We start from the raw sequence: 18,198 nt of genomic DNA on the forward strand, positions 1-18,198 counted from the left end.
CCTAAGACCATCGGAAAACACATATATAATTACATCTTGTTTTTGTGATTAATCACTATGCTTTAATTATGTTCAATTTGTAACAATGAAAATACATCCTGCATATCACATATTTACATGACGATTCATAACAGTGGCAAAATTACAGGTATGAAGTAGCAACGAAAATAATTTTATGGTTGGGGGTCACCACAACATGAGGAACTGTATTAAAGGGTCGTGGCATTAGGAAGGTTGAGAACCACTGCTCTAGATGATCTGCGTGCTTTCCCTGGTACGATCATGAGGCAGGGCAGCAGTGTCCCAGTCCGAAGCCAGGGCGGGGCGATCATTCTCACCAGCCTTCCACCCACTGCGGGCTCAGACTCCTTGTCTTTTTAGAAATAACAGCAGGCACCCAACAAAAGGGGGAGACAATTGAGGGGTTGTTGGCAGCTCAGGACCCAGCCTGCCCCTCCATCTAGGCATTTGTCCAGGTCAGACTGAGAGGTGGGAGTTGGAGCTTCAGGAGTTTGGTGAGCCCCACCCCCACCCCTGAGGCCATAGCCCTGGCATGATTCACAGTCTGTGCTGGGTGAGAATTAAATATTTACCGCCTGCAGAGGAGTGCAGCTCCCTCCAGGGCTGCCTCAGCTGAACAGCTGGGCCATCTCAGAATCTCAGATGAGCAGGCAGGGTGTGTGTGCGTGTGTGTGTGTGTGTGTGTGTGTGTGTGTGTGAATATCTCAACAAAGGTAAGTGCCAGAAGGGATTTTAGGGGTTCACAGTCCAATTCCTTTGTTCTACTCATGTGTCATTGAAGACGTGACTGACTCAAATTCAATGCAACCAAATGCCTTTTCTCCAACTGGTGCCCCAGGGAAATGGATTCATCCCTAAGGAGAGAAAAAAGTGGAACACTGTTAGGCACACCGTCTCTTCGGGACTGTACAGACACAGTCTTCATCCCTCGATTTCTGTTTCCTAAACTGCCAGCTCCTCCTGGCAGGGTATCTCCTGCCTGCCCCTCCACATCCATGTTGCACCCTCCTCAGTGGGCAACCTGGCCTCCGGCTCTGGGTGGGTGTAGTGAATGGGAGGCATGAGGAGGAGATGGGGGTGGGCTGGGAGGCCAGAGTCTGTGTCACTCCAACTCCCTCCCTGCCAGGTTTCCAGGGCTTGACTGTGTCCCTCCACCTAAGTCCCCGTAGCTGTCGGCGACCCTCTCCATACAGGTCTAGCCTCTCCCCGCCCATCAGTTGGTGGATGGTAACAGCTCCTCAGGCCCACGGGTCCTGCCTAGGCCTGCTGGACCACCCATCCACCCTATCCTGCCTATTTCACCTGCCCCCAGCACCCTTCTTCCTTACTGTCTTGCCTCATTTCTCTGGTCTCCAAAGTCTTCTTGTCCTTCGCTGTTCCATAGAGATGTCTGCCTCCCTCTTCATGCAGGATGGAGTGTTTCCCCAAGCACTTCGGTGGCAGATTCCACACACTGACCCAGCGTCTGCTGCATGTTCTGCAGCACCCATTCACCTTGTAGGTCATCCAACTCCTAGAAACCGGCAACCCCACTTCAATGCCCCAGTGGTTTTCCAAGGTCAGGGCCACACAGAACCAAGGAAGTGATTTCATTCAAGATCTCAATTATCTTCACTGTGTTAACATTGCCACGGAATCCTCCTCCAGGTAAACTATGGGAGATCCCTGAGTGCGCAGGGCAGGCTCGGAATCTGCAGAGTAACCAGGTCCAACACCCCAAGGAGGATGGGCAGGTGTGGTCTACCAAGCTAGGATTTCATGACAAGGGGCTTTGAGGGATGTTTGTTTAAATAACAACAGCCTCGCCCAGCCAGTATGGCTCAGTGGTTGAGCATCGACCTATGAACCAGGAGGTTACGGTTTGATTCCCTGGTTGCAGGCTCGATCCCCAGTAGGGGGCATGCAGGAGACAGCCCATCAATGATTCTCCCTCATCGTTGATGTTTCTATCTCTCTCTTCCTCTCTCTTTCTCTCTGAAATCAATAAAAATATATTTTTGAAAAATAATAAATAAATAACAACAGCCTCATCTGCCATTCATCATGGGAGAGCCATAGCTATCTTTCTGAGAATCACCCTTAGCCATGACCTTGGGAGGGACTGACTCCTCTCACCCCGTGCCCCTGAGCCCGAGTCATCTCTCTGCATTACAGAAGTGAGAGGTGAATTTTCCACATCAGCAAAACCCCATTTTCAGTTGGGAGCTGCCTTGGGATTTGCAGGATCCTAAATAGAAACTGGCAAATGCACAGACGTAACACCAAGAGAAAGCACGGATGGCGTGTTTGTGTAAAAGCCGGTCCTGGATACATGAAGGTCATTGTCAAAGTAGCCGGCTCTCGGTCAGCACGGTCAATAGAACTGTCCGCAGCCATGGAAGCTGTAATCTGCACTGTCCAATACAGTAGCCGATAGCTGGTGTGGCTATTAAACACTTGACTTGGGGCTAGTACAACTGAGGAAGTGAATCTTGCCTTTTATTTAACTTCAAAGACTTTAAATATGAAAAGCCTCATGCTATTGGATACTGCAGTTCTTGATAATTTTATTCAAATAACTTATCTACCTCTTGTGAAATGAAAACTTGAGAAACTTGCTCCTGGAAAAAGCTGCTATAAAACCTGTTCATTGCCGGCACAGGCAAACCTCCCCCAGTCTGATCAACGTGAAAATATTGTGAGATAATTCAATAAGCACACACTAACTTGGAGAAATTTCTATGAAAATCAGTTGGCATTGTGCTTCCCAATTCAGAACTTGAAGGTCAATTATATTCTACATGCAACCCCTCCCTGACTCTTAAAATAACCACAGAAATACAATACGTACAGCCTGCAGATGGCAAATATTTGTGATAATTCAATATACTGTCTTTCTCGATATGGACCTATTTAATACCAATACTTCCTGAACACCTACAGAATGTCAGATTCTGTAAAGGTTACAAAGGGCATAAGGGACATGATGTTTGCCTGGTCCTGGAATCTGAGTTCTGTGGTGGTTGAAGGGGAGAAAATTATTCAGTGAAGAATGTGAAGATCACGCATTGAACAGCTCGGCCCACAGGGTCTCCTGAACCTTCTTATCTTTCTCCTTGACTTGTACACATTCCAGGACGGTGGTGGGAGACAGAATCACACTGCCCGGGAGTAAAGAATTCGTGTGATAAACAAGAGTCTCATTTTACAGGCAGGTGCACTGGCAATTTTTCCCATAAAATGGCTCCGTAGGAAAGCAAAATGGGAATGTATTTTTGAAATTTTGCATTTCAGTTCTGCTCCAACAAAAATAGGCAGCCAGGCCCTGACCGGTTTGACTCGGTGGATAGAGTGTCGGCCTGCAGACTGAAGGGTCCCAGGTTCGATTCCTGTCAAGGGCATGTACCTTGGTTGCGGGCACATCCCCAGTGGGGGGGGGGGGGGGGGGTGCAGAAGGCAGCTGATCGATGTTTCTCTCTCATCGATGTTCCTAACTCTCTATCCCTCTCCCTTCCTCTCTGTGAAAAATCAATAAAATAGATTTTTTTTTAAAAATTAAAAAATATATAGTCAGCCAGTCCCCTCACTTTAGGCATATAGTCTTAGAAGACATGGCATTTTTTTCAGGATCCTTCCAACCCTGCTTATATTCAAACTATTTGACAACCAGTAAGGTATGAGCACCATGCAATCAGAAAAGATAGTGTGTGGGTACCAACCAATCAGAAGAGACATTGTCTGGGCACCAACCAATCAGAATAGACATGGTATGGACACCAACCAATCAGAATGGGCAGGGTACCTGCCAAAGCCCTATGTGCCAGCAAATGCCCCTTGTGTTAGCTCCTGATTCGTAGGAGGGAGTGCATGGGAGGACCCTAATGGGATTTAAGATCATAAAAGTATTTTCTAAATCAGCTTGTATATATATATATATATATATATATATATATATATATATATATATATATATTTGTCCACCACTTAATGGACCAGCAAGCAGGAGTGTTGAGTAATGAGAAATATTAACAGGATGACTTAGTAACTTGAAGGAACTTACTGAAATCTTCACACATTTTAAAAATCAGAGGAGAACCAAGATGGCGGCGTAGGGAGCAGACCTGTGTGTGCTGCTCTCTCACAGCATCATTGAAACTATCAACTATGAAGTAAACAACCGCCACTCAGAACCATGGGGAAGTTGGCCCAGTGGGAGATCTACAACTGGAAGAAAAGAAAGAAGCGCGGTGAGACTGAGTGGGAGCTACGGAGGCACCAAAACCAGAGGTACGCAGTCACATGCCACGCGGGCTGCAAATGGATTCTCGGTTTTTTACGAACCCTCGAATCCTCTGGGCTTGCTCGGGGCGGGTCTCTGAGGCCCCAGATCCCACAGGGAGAGGCGGCCACGGCCTTGCAGTGGTCGGAGAGCGAGGGAAGCTCTGACACGCGGCTGCTCGCCGGCACTGAGGGACAAGAAGTCCTGGTGTCCCGGGGAGGCGAGGGGCGCGGAGACGCCGCCATCGCTATTTCCTCCACGCTGGCGACTCCCTGTGACCCCGCCCTACCCTCAGGGCTGTGCCAGAGGCACAAGAGGGAATGACTGTGCTTTTACAAACTCTCAAATCCACTAAGCTGGTTCGGGCAGGTCTCTGAGGCCCCAGGCCCCAAGGCGAGAGACGGCAAGGCCTTCCAGCGGTCAGAAAGCGAGGGAGGCTCTGGCGCTCGGCTGCTCGCCGGCACTGGGGGACGCAAAGTCCTGGTGTCCTGGATAGGCAAGGGGCCGCTGAGTCTCCGCCCCACGACTCCCTGTGACCCCGCCCTACGCAATTTACATTCCCATCTGGGCTGTGCCAGACTCACAAGTAGAAACGCCTTTGCTTCTGCAAACTTTCAAATCCACTGAGCTGGTTCAGGCGGGATCATGAGGCACCAGACCCTACGGGGAGAGACAGCACGGCCTTGCAGCCATCAGAAAGCGAGGGAGACTCTGTTGCACAGCTGCTCGCCAGAACTGGGGGACACAAAGCCCTGGCAGAGATTCAAGGGGCCGCGGAGACTCAGCCAGTGCTATTTGCTCCGCCATGGCGACTCCCTGAGACTCAGCCCTAATCAATTTACATCCCCATCCAAGCTGTGCCAGGTGCACAAAAAGACCCACCTGCGCTTTTGCAGCCTATCCCAACAAATTGCAGACTTCAACTGCTCGCAACCATGGGAGACACACTCAAGAAGCAGACCCAGGAGAACCAGGATGGCGGCATAAAGAAGAGACCTGTGCGTGCTACCTCACACAACAACATCGAAACTACCAAATATCAGACAAACACCTATCATACAGAACCATGGGAAAGTTGGCCCAGTGGAAGCTCTACAACTGGAAGGAGAGAAAGAACATTGAGACTGAGTAGGATGTGACACCAAGTACAGAGCCCAACCCAACAAACTGCAGATTTCAACTCCTCGCATAGAAAGAAGCGCATTGAGACTGAGTAGGATATGCAGAGGCACCAAGTACAGAGCCCATCCCAGCAGGCTGCAGATTTCAGCTCCTTGCATCTGGGAGGGACGCAATCCGGGGGCAGAGTCGGGTCCGGGGCCGGCCAGGGCTGGGCCTGACTGGGCCGGCACTGTGGAACCGCTGTACCAGCAAGCGCACAAACATGCCCACTGGTCCCAGTCTCTTGTGGGGCGCTGTGGGACAGCAGACAGGCAGTCTGGGCACTTGGTGGAGGGCAGGAGTGCTGGATGTTCAACCACCAGGAACGCCTGGAGATTTTGTCTGGTGGGGAGCTGCCGGCAGGGGACAGAGGGCCAAACTTCCTGTTTCCCCGGTAAGGCTGGGATGGCCCCAGTGAGGTCGGGATGGCCCCCGTGAGGTAGGAACGACCCTGGTGAGGTTGAAACAGCCCCCATAAGGTAGGGACGACCCCGGTCTGGTAGGGACAACCCCGGTCAGGTCGAAACGGCCCCGGTGTGGTAGGGACAACCCCGGTGAGGTTGAAACGGCCCCCGTGAGGTAGGGACGACCCTGGTCAGGTCGAAACGGCCCCGGTGTGGTAGGGACAACCCCGGTCAGGTTAAAACGGCCCCCGTGAGGTAGGGACGACCCTGGTGAGGTTGAAACGGCCCCCGTGAGGTAGGGACGATCCCAGTCAGGTCAAAACGGCCCCGGTGTGGTAGGAACAACCCCGGTGAGGTTGAAACGGCCCCCGTGAGGTAGGGACGATCCCAGTCAGGTCGAAACGGCCCCGGTGTGGTAGGGACAACCCCGGTCAGGTTAAAACGGCCCCAGAGAGGTAGGGACGACCCTGGTGAGGTTGAAACGGCCCCCGTGAGGTAGGGACAATCCCAGTCAGGTCAAAACGGCCCCGGTGTGGTAGGGACAACCCCGGTGAGGTTGAAACAGCCCCCGTGAGGTAGGGACGCACCAGTCAGGTCGAAACGGCCCTGGTGTGGTAGGGACAACCCCGGTCAGGTTGAAACAGCCCCGGTGTGGTAGGGACAACCCCAGTCAGGTAGAAATGGCCCCGGTGTGGTAGGGACAACCCCGGTCAGGTTGAAACGGCCCCGGTGTGGTAGGGACGACCCCGGTGAGGTTGAAACAGCCCCCATGAGGTAGGGACGACCCTGGTCAGGTCGAAACGGCCCTGGTGTGGTAGGGACAACCCTGGTCAGGTTGAAACGGCCCCCGTGAGGTAGCGACGACCCCGGTGAGGTTGAAACGGCCCCTGTGAGGTAGTGACGACCCCAGTCAGGTAGAAACGGCCCCGGTGTGGTAGGGACAACCCCGGTCAGGTTGAAACAGCCCCGGTGAGGTAGCGACGACCCCGGTGAGGTTGAAACGGCCCCCGTGAGGTAGTGACGACCCCAGTCAGGTAGAAACGGCCCCGGTGTGGTAGGGACAACCCCGGTCAGGTTGAAATGGCCCCGGTGTGGTAGGGACGACCCCGGTGAGGTTGAAACAGCCCCCGTGAGGTAGGGACGACCCTGGTCAGGTCGAAACGGCCCCGGTGTGGTAGGGACAACCCCGGTCAGGTTGAAACAGCCCCGGTGTGGTAGGGACAACCCCGGTGAGGTTGAAACAGCCCCCGTGAGGTAGGGACGACCCCAGTCAGGTCGAAACGGCCCCGGTGTGGTAGGGACAACCCCGGTCAGGTTGAAACAGCCCCGGTGTGGTAGGGACAACCCCGGTGAGGTTGAAACAGCCCCGGTGTGGTAGGGACAACCCCGGTCAGGTTGAAACAGCCCCGGTGTGGTAGGGACAACCCCGGTGAGGTTGAAACGGCCCCCGTGAGGTAGGGATGACCCCCGTGAGGTAGGGACGACCCCAGTTAGGTCGAAACGGCCCCGGTGTGGTAGGGACGACCCCGGTGAGGTTGAAACAGCCCCTGTGAGGTAGGGACGACCCCGGTCAGGTCGAAACGGCCCCGGTGTGGTAGGGACGACCCCGGTGAGGTTGAAACAGCCCCCGTGAGGTAGGGACGACCCCGGTCAGGTCGAAACGGCCCCGGTGTGGTAGGGACGACCCCGGTGAGGTTGAAACGGCCCCCGTGAGGTAGTGACGACCCCAGTCAGGTAGAAACGGCCCCGGTGTGGTAGGGACAACCCCGGTCAGGTTGAAACGGCCCCCGTGAGGTAGCGACGACCCCGGTGAGGTTGAAACGGCACCCGTGAGGTAGTGACGACCCCAGTCAGGTAGAAACGGCCCCGGTGTGGTAGGGACAACCCCGGTCAGGTTGAAACGGCCCCGGTGAGGTATCGACAACCCCGGTGAGGTTGAAACGGCCCCCGTGAGGTAGTGACGACCCCAGTCAGGTAGAAACGGCCCCGGTGTGGTAGGGACAACCCCGGTCAGGTTGAAATGGCCCCGGTGTGGTAGGGACGACCCCGGTGAGGTTGAAACAGCCCCCGTGAGGTAGGGACGACCCTGGTCAGGTCGAAACGGCCCCGGTGTGGTAGGGACAACCCCGGTCAGGTTGAAACAGCCCCGGTGTGGTAGGGACAACCCCGGTGAGGTTGAAACGGCCCCCGTGAGGTAGGGACGACCCCGGTCAGGTCGAAACGGCCCCGGTGTGGTAGGGACAACCCCAGTCAGGTTGAAACGGCCCCGGTGTGGTAGGGATGACCCCGGTGAGGTTGAAACGGCCCCCGTGAGGTAGGGACGGCCCCGGTCAGGTCGAAACGGCCCTGGTGTGGTAGAGACAACCCCGGTCAGGTTGAAACGGCCCCGGTGTGGTAGGGACAACCCCGATGAGGTTGAAACGGCCCTGGTGAGTTCGGGACGGCCCCGGTGAGGTTGAAACGGCCCCCGTGAGGTAGGAACGACCCTGGTGAGGTTGAAACAGCCCCCGTGAGGTAGGGACGACCCTGGTCTGGTAGGGACAACCCCGGTCAGGTCGAAACGGCCCCGGTGTGGTAGGGACAATCCCGGTCAGGTTGAAACGGCCCCGGTGTGGTAGGGACGACCCCGGTGAGGTTGAAACGGCCCTGGTGAGGCTCAGACGGCCCTGGTGAGGTTGAGACTACTCTAGTGAGGTTGGGACAAATAAAGGGGACCAGTATGGACTGATGAACAGGGGTAGATACAGAAGCAGAGCAACATGGAACAGAATGTTAAACTACAGTGGGAAGCCTGGGGAGGGTTGGGGGGCGGATTAAGAGACCAACTGAAGGACTTATATGCATGCATATAAGATTAACCAATGGACACAAGACACTGGGGGGGGGGGGGGGTAGGGGCCGGGGGAATGTCAAGGGGGGGGGAAGGAGACATATGTAATACTCTTTGTAATACTTTAAGAAATAAAAATTATTAAAATATTAAAAAAAATAAAATAAAATAAAATAAAAAAATAAATAAAATAAAATAAAAATCAAATTCTATTTGGCAATAGCATGGCAGGGCATGAGGGGTGCTCAGAGCAGCTGTCAATTACCAACCATGATGGAAGCCTGCACCAACTAGCGCAGAGCTCAGCCAAACAGCAGTCCCACCTCTCAGTGACATAGAAAGGCCCACTGAAGACCTACATGGTAAACATGTATTTGGAAAAGGCAGCCATTTCGGTCTTTTATTCTTAGTAACATCATGTATATTCACTTTAAATGGGGCTAATGCACAATAGGCAAAGACTGCCAAGAAGATGTGATTTTGTTTTTACAAGCATCTGTTTTGAGTCTTGGGAAATGCTTGATTCCTGGGGATGGAAGAAAAAGGTGAAAGGGTTTAAGAAAGGTGAACTTGCCGAAACCGGTTTGGCTCAGTGGATAGAGCGTCGGCCTGTGGACTGAAGGGTCCCAGGTTCGATTCCGGTCAAGGGCATGTACCTGGGTTGCGGGCACATCCCCAGTAGGAGATGTGCAGGAGGCAGCTGGTCGATGTTTCTCTCTCATCGATGTTTCTGACTCTCTATCTCTCTCCCTTCCTCTCTGTAAAAAATCAATAAAATATATTTTTTTAAAAAAAGAAAGGTTATAAAAATAGTCACAAGGATGTAAAACACAGCCTATTATAATATTGTAGTAAGTGTGGTGCCAGATGCTGCTCTCTTTGGCGGGTCACTTCGTAAGGTATATGAGTGTCTAACCACTATCTTGTACACCTGAAACTAATATCATATTATATAGCAACTGTAATTGTAAAATAAAATAAAAGAGACTTAAGAGATATGGTAATCAAATACAATGTATGAACCCAGACTAGGTCCTAAACCAAAACCAAAAACAAACAAACAAAAAAAACTAACTATAAAAAAAATAACAAGACAATGACAAAAAGTCCAGAACTGAATTACTATTTGATGATGTTGAAGAATTGCTTTCAATTTTTTAAAAAGTGCTTGATTCCTGAACACTGAGATTCTGTAAACTACCACCTGAATAGTGAAGTTAAGAGAGGCAATGCAAGCTTCTTGGTGTTTTCTCCTTTATTTATTAAAGAACACATTCCCCTGCCCTGGCCAGTATAGCTCAGTGGATAGAGTGTCAGCCCTTGGACCGAAGGGTCTCGGGTTTGATTCTGGTCAAGGGCTTGTACCTCGGTTGCAGGTTCGATCCCTGACCCCGGCTGGGACGCATGCAGGAAGCAACCAACCGATGTGTCTCTGTGACATTGATGTTCCCTCTCTCTCTGTCTCTTCCCCTCCCTTCCATTCGGTCTAAAAATCAATGGAAAAAAATATCCTCTGGTGAGGATTAACAAAACAAAACACAAGGAACACATTACCCATGTCCAGTTACGTCACGGTGTGTGTGCTATGTGAGCCACACCTCCTACAAAGCATCATCCACATCTGAGTCATCTTGAGGCCGTGAGAGCAGCTGATAAGGGGGCAGAGAAAAATGCATGTCTCCGTGTACATGCCCAGTGAGATGTTTCACCGGGTGCTTTAGACCGTGATCTTATTTGTAACCTGGTTCTGGCTTTCCAGGCAATGTTAGATGAATGACGGATCCTAACTTTTAGCCTCTTCTTCTCACTGACCCTGTGCAAGAATGCCCACGGAGTACACAGACACACATATAAACTTTATATGATGTAAGGTGACAAAAACATGTTTAAAGTCATGGCAGGCTACCGACTCATTGGACCAGCAAGCAGGAGTGTGCAGTGACTTAGTAACTTTACAGAAGTCTCTGGAATCTTGAAACACATTAAAAGTGAACTTCTACTTGGGAAGTTGGGAACAATGGTTCCTTCTCTCACTGAAATATCCGTTTCAATGATTCCAACATCGCCGCTTCCAGGTAACGCCGCGGGCTGGGCCTCTGGATAGCAGTGCTGGCCCGGCCGTGGGGCAGGTCATCAGCCAAATGCAGCACCCTCGCTACACTAAGGTCACGTTCCTGGTCACCCTGGGACTGACCGTGTGCGGGCGACTCGTTGGGGCCTGCTGATGGAGCTTGGGTTCCTGCAACAGAGGGAAAGGCTGGTTAAAGAGGCTGAGGTCACTGTGCAGGCGCACTGCGCCCGGAAGCCCCACTCGCCAGGTCAGAGAAAATGAGGGTGCAGCGAGGAACCCAAATGTTAACACAGCGCCTTCCTTTACTTAAGTATTTTCTTCTTTTTTGGGTTTTGTTGTTGTTGGTGGTGGTGGTGGTTAACCCTCACCCGAAGATATTTTTCCATTGATCTTCTAGACAGAGTGGAAGAGAGAGGGCAAGACAGAGAGAAACGTGGATGTGAGAGGAACACAGCGACTGGTTGCCTCCTGCATGCACCCTGACCAGGGCCAGGGCTGGGAGGAGCCTGCAACCAAGGTACATGCCCTTGACCAGAATCGAACCCAGGACCCTTTGGTCCACAGGCCAATGCTCTACCTACTGGGCCAAACCGGCTAGGGCTACTAAAGTATTTTCAATAACACACTCTAGAAGTTTCCCAAGTTCAGGATCTAAAGAGCCACCCAGCTCAAAGAATCAATATTTGTTTATATGAAGGCAAATTCCTGCAAAGATACACCATTTTGTCTTTTGATTTTCCTGTGGAAATTCTAGCTTTTGTATAAAAATATACAATATTTATAACCTTAAAAACACACAGTCCCTCTGAAGGACAGGGGTAAAATTGAAGGACCGGCTCCACATACACCACCCATCTGGCTCCATCCAGAGGGCATCGCCACTCTCCTTCTGAGGTGTAATCCTGAGCCACCCACTCATTCCTCGAGGGGCCACGGCCTGTCTGAGGGTTTCACCCCATTAAAACGCGTGCTGCCTGCTTTCCTGCTGGTGCTGAGAACGCCTGCTACGACTCCAGGTGCTGTGGCTGCACCCAACGTCGTAAATAATGGAACCGGGCCCCATGCATGATTTACGCGGCGATGGAATGGCAGTCAGTCTCCAGGATAGAATCACTCCAGCTCCGGGGCTTAATTTATCGCCTCCCAATCACACAGACCGAGAGCGGAGGGGACCGCTTAGCGAAGCGCTGTAAGATCGGTGCCTGTGTGTGGCTGGGCCGGGGACTGCGCTCTCACGGTCTGGCCTTGGTTTTCCCTGCCCGCTGCACAGACGCAGGCTGTCTACATGTACCGGGGGTTGATTTATGTCGATCTCAAGAGGAGAGGGACTAACAGGGAAGATCTGCTCCAGGTTTCAGGTTGTCATACTTCTCATCCCCCCAAACTGACAGGCGCGGCAGAGAAAGACACAGAGTTGCCTAAAATAACCAGAAAAATAAACCGACAGTGAATTGATGCCTGGAAAGATGGGGAGGTGGGCGAAGGATTGTTTGTATTAAATATTCATCAAGATGAAACCCATTTCCAAACCCCGTGACTTCGGATAAAAATAAAAGGCGCTTGCCTTTCCCGTCAGCTGTAATTTTTAGTGCAAATTTCTAATTGTTTTCATTCGCTTCGTCCTAATGTGCCTGGCGGGAGGTTGCACCTGGGTTGGCTGCTTGTTGTTCACAGACAGCAACCGGCGCCTGGGAGAGAACGTCAGTGTGACCACTGCAGGTTCGGTCCGAATGGGAATCATCGGGTAGGAAAGTGTCGTGGTGGGTATGTGTCAGTTTTGAAAATCTGTCTGTTTTTCCTTCTAAACCTTCCTACTATGGAACGCATGATCCGGGGTCTCTACCGCCTGAGATCCTGTTTCTTTCACGCACACTGAACGCAGTGTGTGCCTCAGGGCCCATCTGAAACACGGGCGTTTGAAAGCTCTGTGGACTGCGTGGAGACTTCTCCAGTTGACACTCGTCACACACCCCACCAGCACCGCCAGTTCCTCCCTGCACGGGCAGCCAGCACAGGCCGAGGGTTCGTGAGAGCCACGTCATTCCCCACCCCCGGCTCTCCAAGCCGCCTCTTGCCCGGAAACAGTGCCCTGTCTGCACGCTGGGCCACGACACACTCTCCTCCAAGCGGATCACCCGCGGGGCACATGGTAAAAATACCCATTCTCTGGCCGGTTTCCCAGAGTCCGGCCCAGAAAGCCTGGGAGAGGCCCAGGAGTGTGCATTGAACTTGCACCGAGCCTCCCTGTGCTGAGAGCCACTGCCTAACCCGTGGGACACCCACCCAGCGAGTGCGTCGCGGGTGTTAGGTGCACCTCCCCATGCAGGAAGCATTCGTGGGGATCCCCATTCCTGCCTCCTGGTGGCAGGAGCAAGGACTGCTTCCTCCCTCAGCCTCTGATAAACAATGCCAGGCCACGGGAGACCCCGGCGGGGAGTGGGCTGAGAGGTGGGGTGAGCAAGGAAGGGGTCTCCGAGAGTCACCAGGTACCTCATCCCATCATGGTACCCGACCCAGCGCCATCGATGGCCCCGACCTATGCCAGCCACCGACCCCTTAGCTTCAGACCACGGTGGCTGCCTTCTGCAGTCCCTCCTCCAGCGCTACAGACACTGTCCCCAGGGATGGGAAGGCTGGCACTGAAGGCACGGGGGAGAGTAGCCCAGAAGCGCTGCCTGCCCCTCAGCGCTGAGCTGGCTGTGGGCCACACTCCAGGGCCCAGTGTCTGCACCCGCCGCTACCTATAGAGGGTCCCCGTGATTCCAGCAAGAGTCCAGGCACCGCCAGCCCCGGGGAGGGGTCTAGTACAACCCTGCTGTGTAGTCAGTGCAGGCGCCATGAATGCCTTTGGACTCTGAGGAAATGGTACTTACCGGGTGGTGTGAAATTGCAAAGTAGACGAGTTGGTCTTTGGCAATGCCCCACTGTATCCCAGCACCCCTCACTTCCATCTCACTACAAGGCAGCCAATAACCCTGAACCCAGCCACCTATCAGAACCCCAGCAGGTCGTTCTGAAACACAGACGCTCAGACTGTTCCCTCCCCACCCCCCAACTCCCCGAGCCAGGCGGACCAGAGGTGGGGACCAAGAATCGGCCTCCAAAGGCCACACAGACGACGCCCTTCGGCAGCCCAGGCCCTGCAGGCTTCCCCTCCCTTGGATCATGTTTGAACGGGTGACCCTTGAAGAAAATCAAAGTCCCCGAGACCCTTAAGGAGTGAAATGGCACTTGACATGGAATGACTCACGTTTCTTCAGAGACCCAAAGCCTAACATTATTTTTACGCTACATATTCCTCTGGGCTGCTCCAACATCTTTGTCGTGACTGGATGGTGAGTCTCAGCAGATGAGTGTGTCCCCGTGCACACACTCCCGGCATCACCTTGCTGGTGACACTGCCCTTAGAGGAAGAGCGATTCGATTCGGGGAGGCTGCAGTAAGGCTGTGCTGACCGTGGGGTGTCCATGGCCACCACTGGCTGAGCCCTTCTGAAAATGCCGCGGGCTAGTAAGACCAGCAGGCCAGGCAGGTGGGAAAGCCAGAGTGCAGATGGGACAGACACGTGTACAGGGCAGTTGCTGTACTGATGACAAAACCAAGGTCACCTGCTCTCAGACCTGGTTCCATGGAGCGAAGCGGGAGCGGGAGCTACTGTTCCATGGGTCTCCACCACAGGACGTGCACCTCACCCACCAGCTCCCCACGGCGAAGACTGGGGCGGGCCTTTGCTGCCCACTGAGTCAGCCTGAGACCTCTCGGTTTAATCTACACACTTTTCAGGACCCAATCCTATGGCACAGGTTCCACAAAGTGGTGTAACCTGTGGTCAACAGCCCAGGACTCAAATGAGCCAGCTTCTCGGGCAGGAGTCCGCTGGGTGCATGGAAACCACACACACACACACACACACACACACACACACCCAGCAGCAGTGCAGGCAGCAGCAGTGCAGACAGCAGCGTGGCAAACTGGAGTCACACAGAGCCATGCAGAGTGGAGGCCGGGATGAAAGGACAAGGTGGGGAGGGGCTGTGAAGGGCTCGGCTGCCTCTCCTGGGCCCTTTAGGGGTGAGGCTCACTGCAGAATGGAGAGCAGTGAAGGGAAAAGAACCTGCAGATGGCATTGTGCTGGCTCGGTGGCCTTGTGACTCCTGAAGGAGGTCCTCATCGGCCTGAAGAGTAAGGACGAGACCACTAAGCCCAGGGCGGCAGGCCTGGCCTCGGGGAGGTCTAATAGGACCCTCTATGCCAGGTTCACCTTGACCTGCTTCTTCAAGCGGAGGCCTGGCCACCGGAGGCTCTCCAGTGGCCAGTTGACCAGGTGCAGGACCATGTCCTCCTTGGGCCAAGGGCACAGAGGGAGCTGGCATGCTCCTAGGCCTGGTCCTTTCCTGTAAGTGCCTCAGGAGAAACACAGCCCATGGTACGTCTCAAGTCCAAGTTCTCCAAAGGGCACCTGCACACAGCACCTGGGCCCATCCGGCAAAGGCACCCTGTGGTTAGCAATCAAACATGGGCCTCTTCAGAGCTGCCTGTCCCGAGTCCCCGACTCTAAGCAGGAAAATCCAGCTATTTAAACACCCTTCAGAAGTTTCCAGACAGGCAAACCAGCTCCCCTCCCTTGCATCCTGTCTGCTCCTTCAGGACCCAGCGCTCTGGGCCGACACGCACGGCTCCCCACGAATAAGCCTCTCGAACACTTTAGGAAACACGGGGTGTCCCCAGCCCTCCGGGCCAGCACGGAGGCCACTGTTCTGTTTCCACCGATAGATTATTTAGCTGGTTACATGTCCAAGTAGCAGAAACTTCTTGAATTTCTCTCCCTGTGCATCTTCAAAACAACACTTAAGCTTAAGAGGCATCCAGAGTTCCGAAACGTCACCCTCCATTCCTGTTTCCAAAGGCATCTAGGGTTCCCCCTTGTCCTCATCTATATTTCAGAGGGACCCTCGGATCGGACCCTCTTCTGAATCTCCTCCCTGCCTCCCCAACCCCTACCCAGCCCCCCGCACTCTGGCTGGCCTGGTAAAAAGACACGCGACAAAAGGTAACTACGGAAAAGCCACGGAAGCAATGGTGGGCTTGAGCGTCTTCTGGGGTGACCGTGCTTGGCGCTGGGTGGGGGACCCCCTTCATCACCCCATGACCCCCACTCAGGTCCAGGCGTGGGAGTTGACAGGCAACATTCTTCACAGTCAAGAGGTCGGCCCTTCGAAAGGGGACCCCCGCACCTCCGCAGCCATGCCTCCCAGCACCAGATTAAACCATCAAGAGAGCAGCCTTGATGAGAAGCCCGGCATCTCTCCATCTTGCTGGCACCGGCCTGAGGAAGTGGCCTGAGCTCACTATCTGTCACGTAGCCACGGCTCCTCTGTGCCGCAGACCCCACATACGTCTTCCCGCCTGGCTGCCGTCGCTGCCGCTAAAGCATTGCCTGGGCCCTCCTGATAGGCGGTGAGCATCTGTCAGAGCTCCCCTGGCCCGAAGGCCTGTGAGACACAGCCCTGCCCTGGCAAGATGTATGGATTGAGCTGCACCCCAACTGCAGGAAGGACTGTTACAGCCGGAGCTGCGGGGGACTCAATGCGTGTCTACTCAGAGCCAGCGATGGGGCTGCGCAGGCAGCAACTCCAGAGAGCAGGGCCAGCACCCCTGGTGCGGCGCTGGTGGAAACCCGTCTGTGAGGCCGGCTTTCCCAGCAGCCAAAAGGGGAGAACGTCCGCTCTTACTGGGGACACCATCGCAGGGTCGTAAAAATGCGCTTCTCATTTAAGGTTGTATTTCTACGGGTCAGAAAAATGGTTCTGTGACTTCTATTCTGCCTAGTATGATTTTGGATAAAAAGAACTGTATTTTCTGCATATAAACTGTCATTCATGTGTGCCAACCGACGCTGACTCTGTGTCCGAAAATTAACGTACTGTGTTCTCACGATCCCAAAGCGACTGTTTTCTTGACGTTAACATCCTTTAAAAGGATGGCACCCTTCAGAATTGCCCTCAAACCAGCAATATCAACACACATGCCTCTCCCAGGGAGTCCAGGCTGTGCACCCTGCTGCACACGCAGCATCTCTCGGGGGATGTCCAACAGACACCTCAAGATCTACAAGCCCCACTTAAACTTCTGGTCTTTCCTCCCCAAACCCACTACAAGGGACAAGCAAGGCCACATGTCCTGGCCCCGTTCCCTCCAGGATGGTAGTGGACCTGGAGGTGAGTAAAGGCCGTGTTCTCTCATTGTTCACCTAAAACAGGGGTGGGGAACGTCCGGCCTGCGGGCCATACAAAGCCCAAGAAATCATTTGGTCTGGCCCTGCCAAGGCATTCAGGGTGAATTAATTAAATGTTTGACCAAATATAGCAGGCTCATTTGATAATTTTGTGTGGCCCTCAAATGATGCTATAAAGATCCACATGGCCCTTGGCAGGAGACAGGCTCTCCACCCTGACCTAAAACCAAAAGGTGAGAATTTTTAAATGGAAAAAAAAGGTAGAAAGGTCTGCGTTACCGGCTTCGTCGCCTGCTTCGTCACCTGCTTCGTCGCCTGCTTCGTCACCTGCTGCGGCTGCCTGCTGCTCTGCTGCCTGCTGCTCTGCTGCCTGCTGCTCTGCTGCACGGGAAGGCTGGGGCCGGAGGACTTGGCAGGGGAGGAAGCCGACTCTGCAACGGAAGGATGGCTTTAGAGTGACACGCAACAAAGCCAAGCTGCACAGGCTAACAATTCCGATTTACGGAGAAATGCAGTTGTGTGTAATACAGCAGCCCTGGCACAAAATAACCCTTAGCCAGACACAGGCTGTTCTGTTTGTTTGTTTGTTTTTGTTAATCCTCACCTGAGGACATTTTTCCATGATTTTCTAGAGAGAGTGGGAGGGAGGGGAAGCGACAGAGAAACATCGCTATGAGAGAGACACATCGATCGGTTGCCTCCTGCACACACCCCGACCAGGGCTGGGGATGAAGCCTGCAACTGAGGTACGTGCCCTTGACCGGAATCAAACCCGGGACCCTTCAGTCCACAGGCTGATGCTCTAGTCCCTGAGCCAAACCAGCTACGGCCACAGACTGTTTTTAAAGTTCCCTGGAGGTCACATCCTTTTAGAACTTAAGTTTTCTAAGGAAATAAAAATATGGCAAACAGGCTCGAAATCAATTCCTCTCTCGCCATACTCGTGTCATCCAGGGGCAAGATGAACCCACAGCCTTAACTGCTGACCGAGGAAAACAAACACAGGGCAGGTGGGGAAACGAAGCGAGAGGGTTGGTCTGGGCCATGATCCTGGTCAAGCTACTAGATTCAGGGCGCAAAATACTGATGAATGAATATTCGCCCACAGGAAATGCTGCAAGAAGCTGGGGTCAGATTATCAAAGGACATAGTCAATGCTTTGTGGAGGTCTTTAACATCCAAAGCAGGCCATCCGGAATGTCCATGGGAGGCAGCCTC

The 18,198-nt window shown here is 53.3% G+C and overlaps 1 protein-coding gene across 2 annotated transcripts in view; it reads right to left on the minus strand.

The window, feature by feature from the left end:
• Positions 1 to 10,509: 10,509 nt before the first annotated feature.
• IGSF5 (immunoglobulin superfamily member 5) overlaps positions 10,510 to 18,198 on the minus strand; it is a 63,357-nt gene continuing 55,668 nt past the window's right edge. For both annotated transcript variants that reach the window (XM_070407174.1, XM_070407175.1), the window contains 2 exons: positions 17,260 to 17,411; positions 10,510 to 10,913 (listed from right to left, as the gene is read on the minus strand). In XM_070407174.1, coding sequence (XP_070263275.1) covers positions 10,830 to 10,913; positions 17,260 to 17,411 — 236 coding nt within the window. In that variant the 3' untranslated portion in view covers positions 10,510 to 10,829. The remainder of the gene's footprint in view (positions 10,914 to 17,259; positions 17,412 to 18,198) is intronic.

Source organism: Myotis yumanensis, unplaced genomic scaffold (assembly GCF_028538775.1).
Source record: "Myotis yumanensis isolate MYYU_CA2020_CCGP unplaced genomic scaffold, mMyoYum1.0.hap1 SCAF_2, whole genome shotgun sequence".
Lineage (NCBI taxonomy): Eukaryota > Metazoa > Chordata > Mammalia > Chiroptera > Vespertilionidae > Myotis > Myotis yumanensis.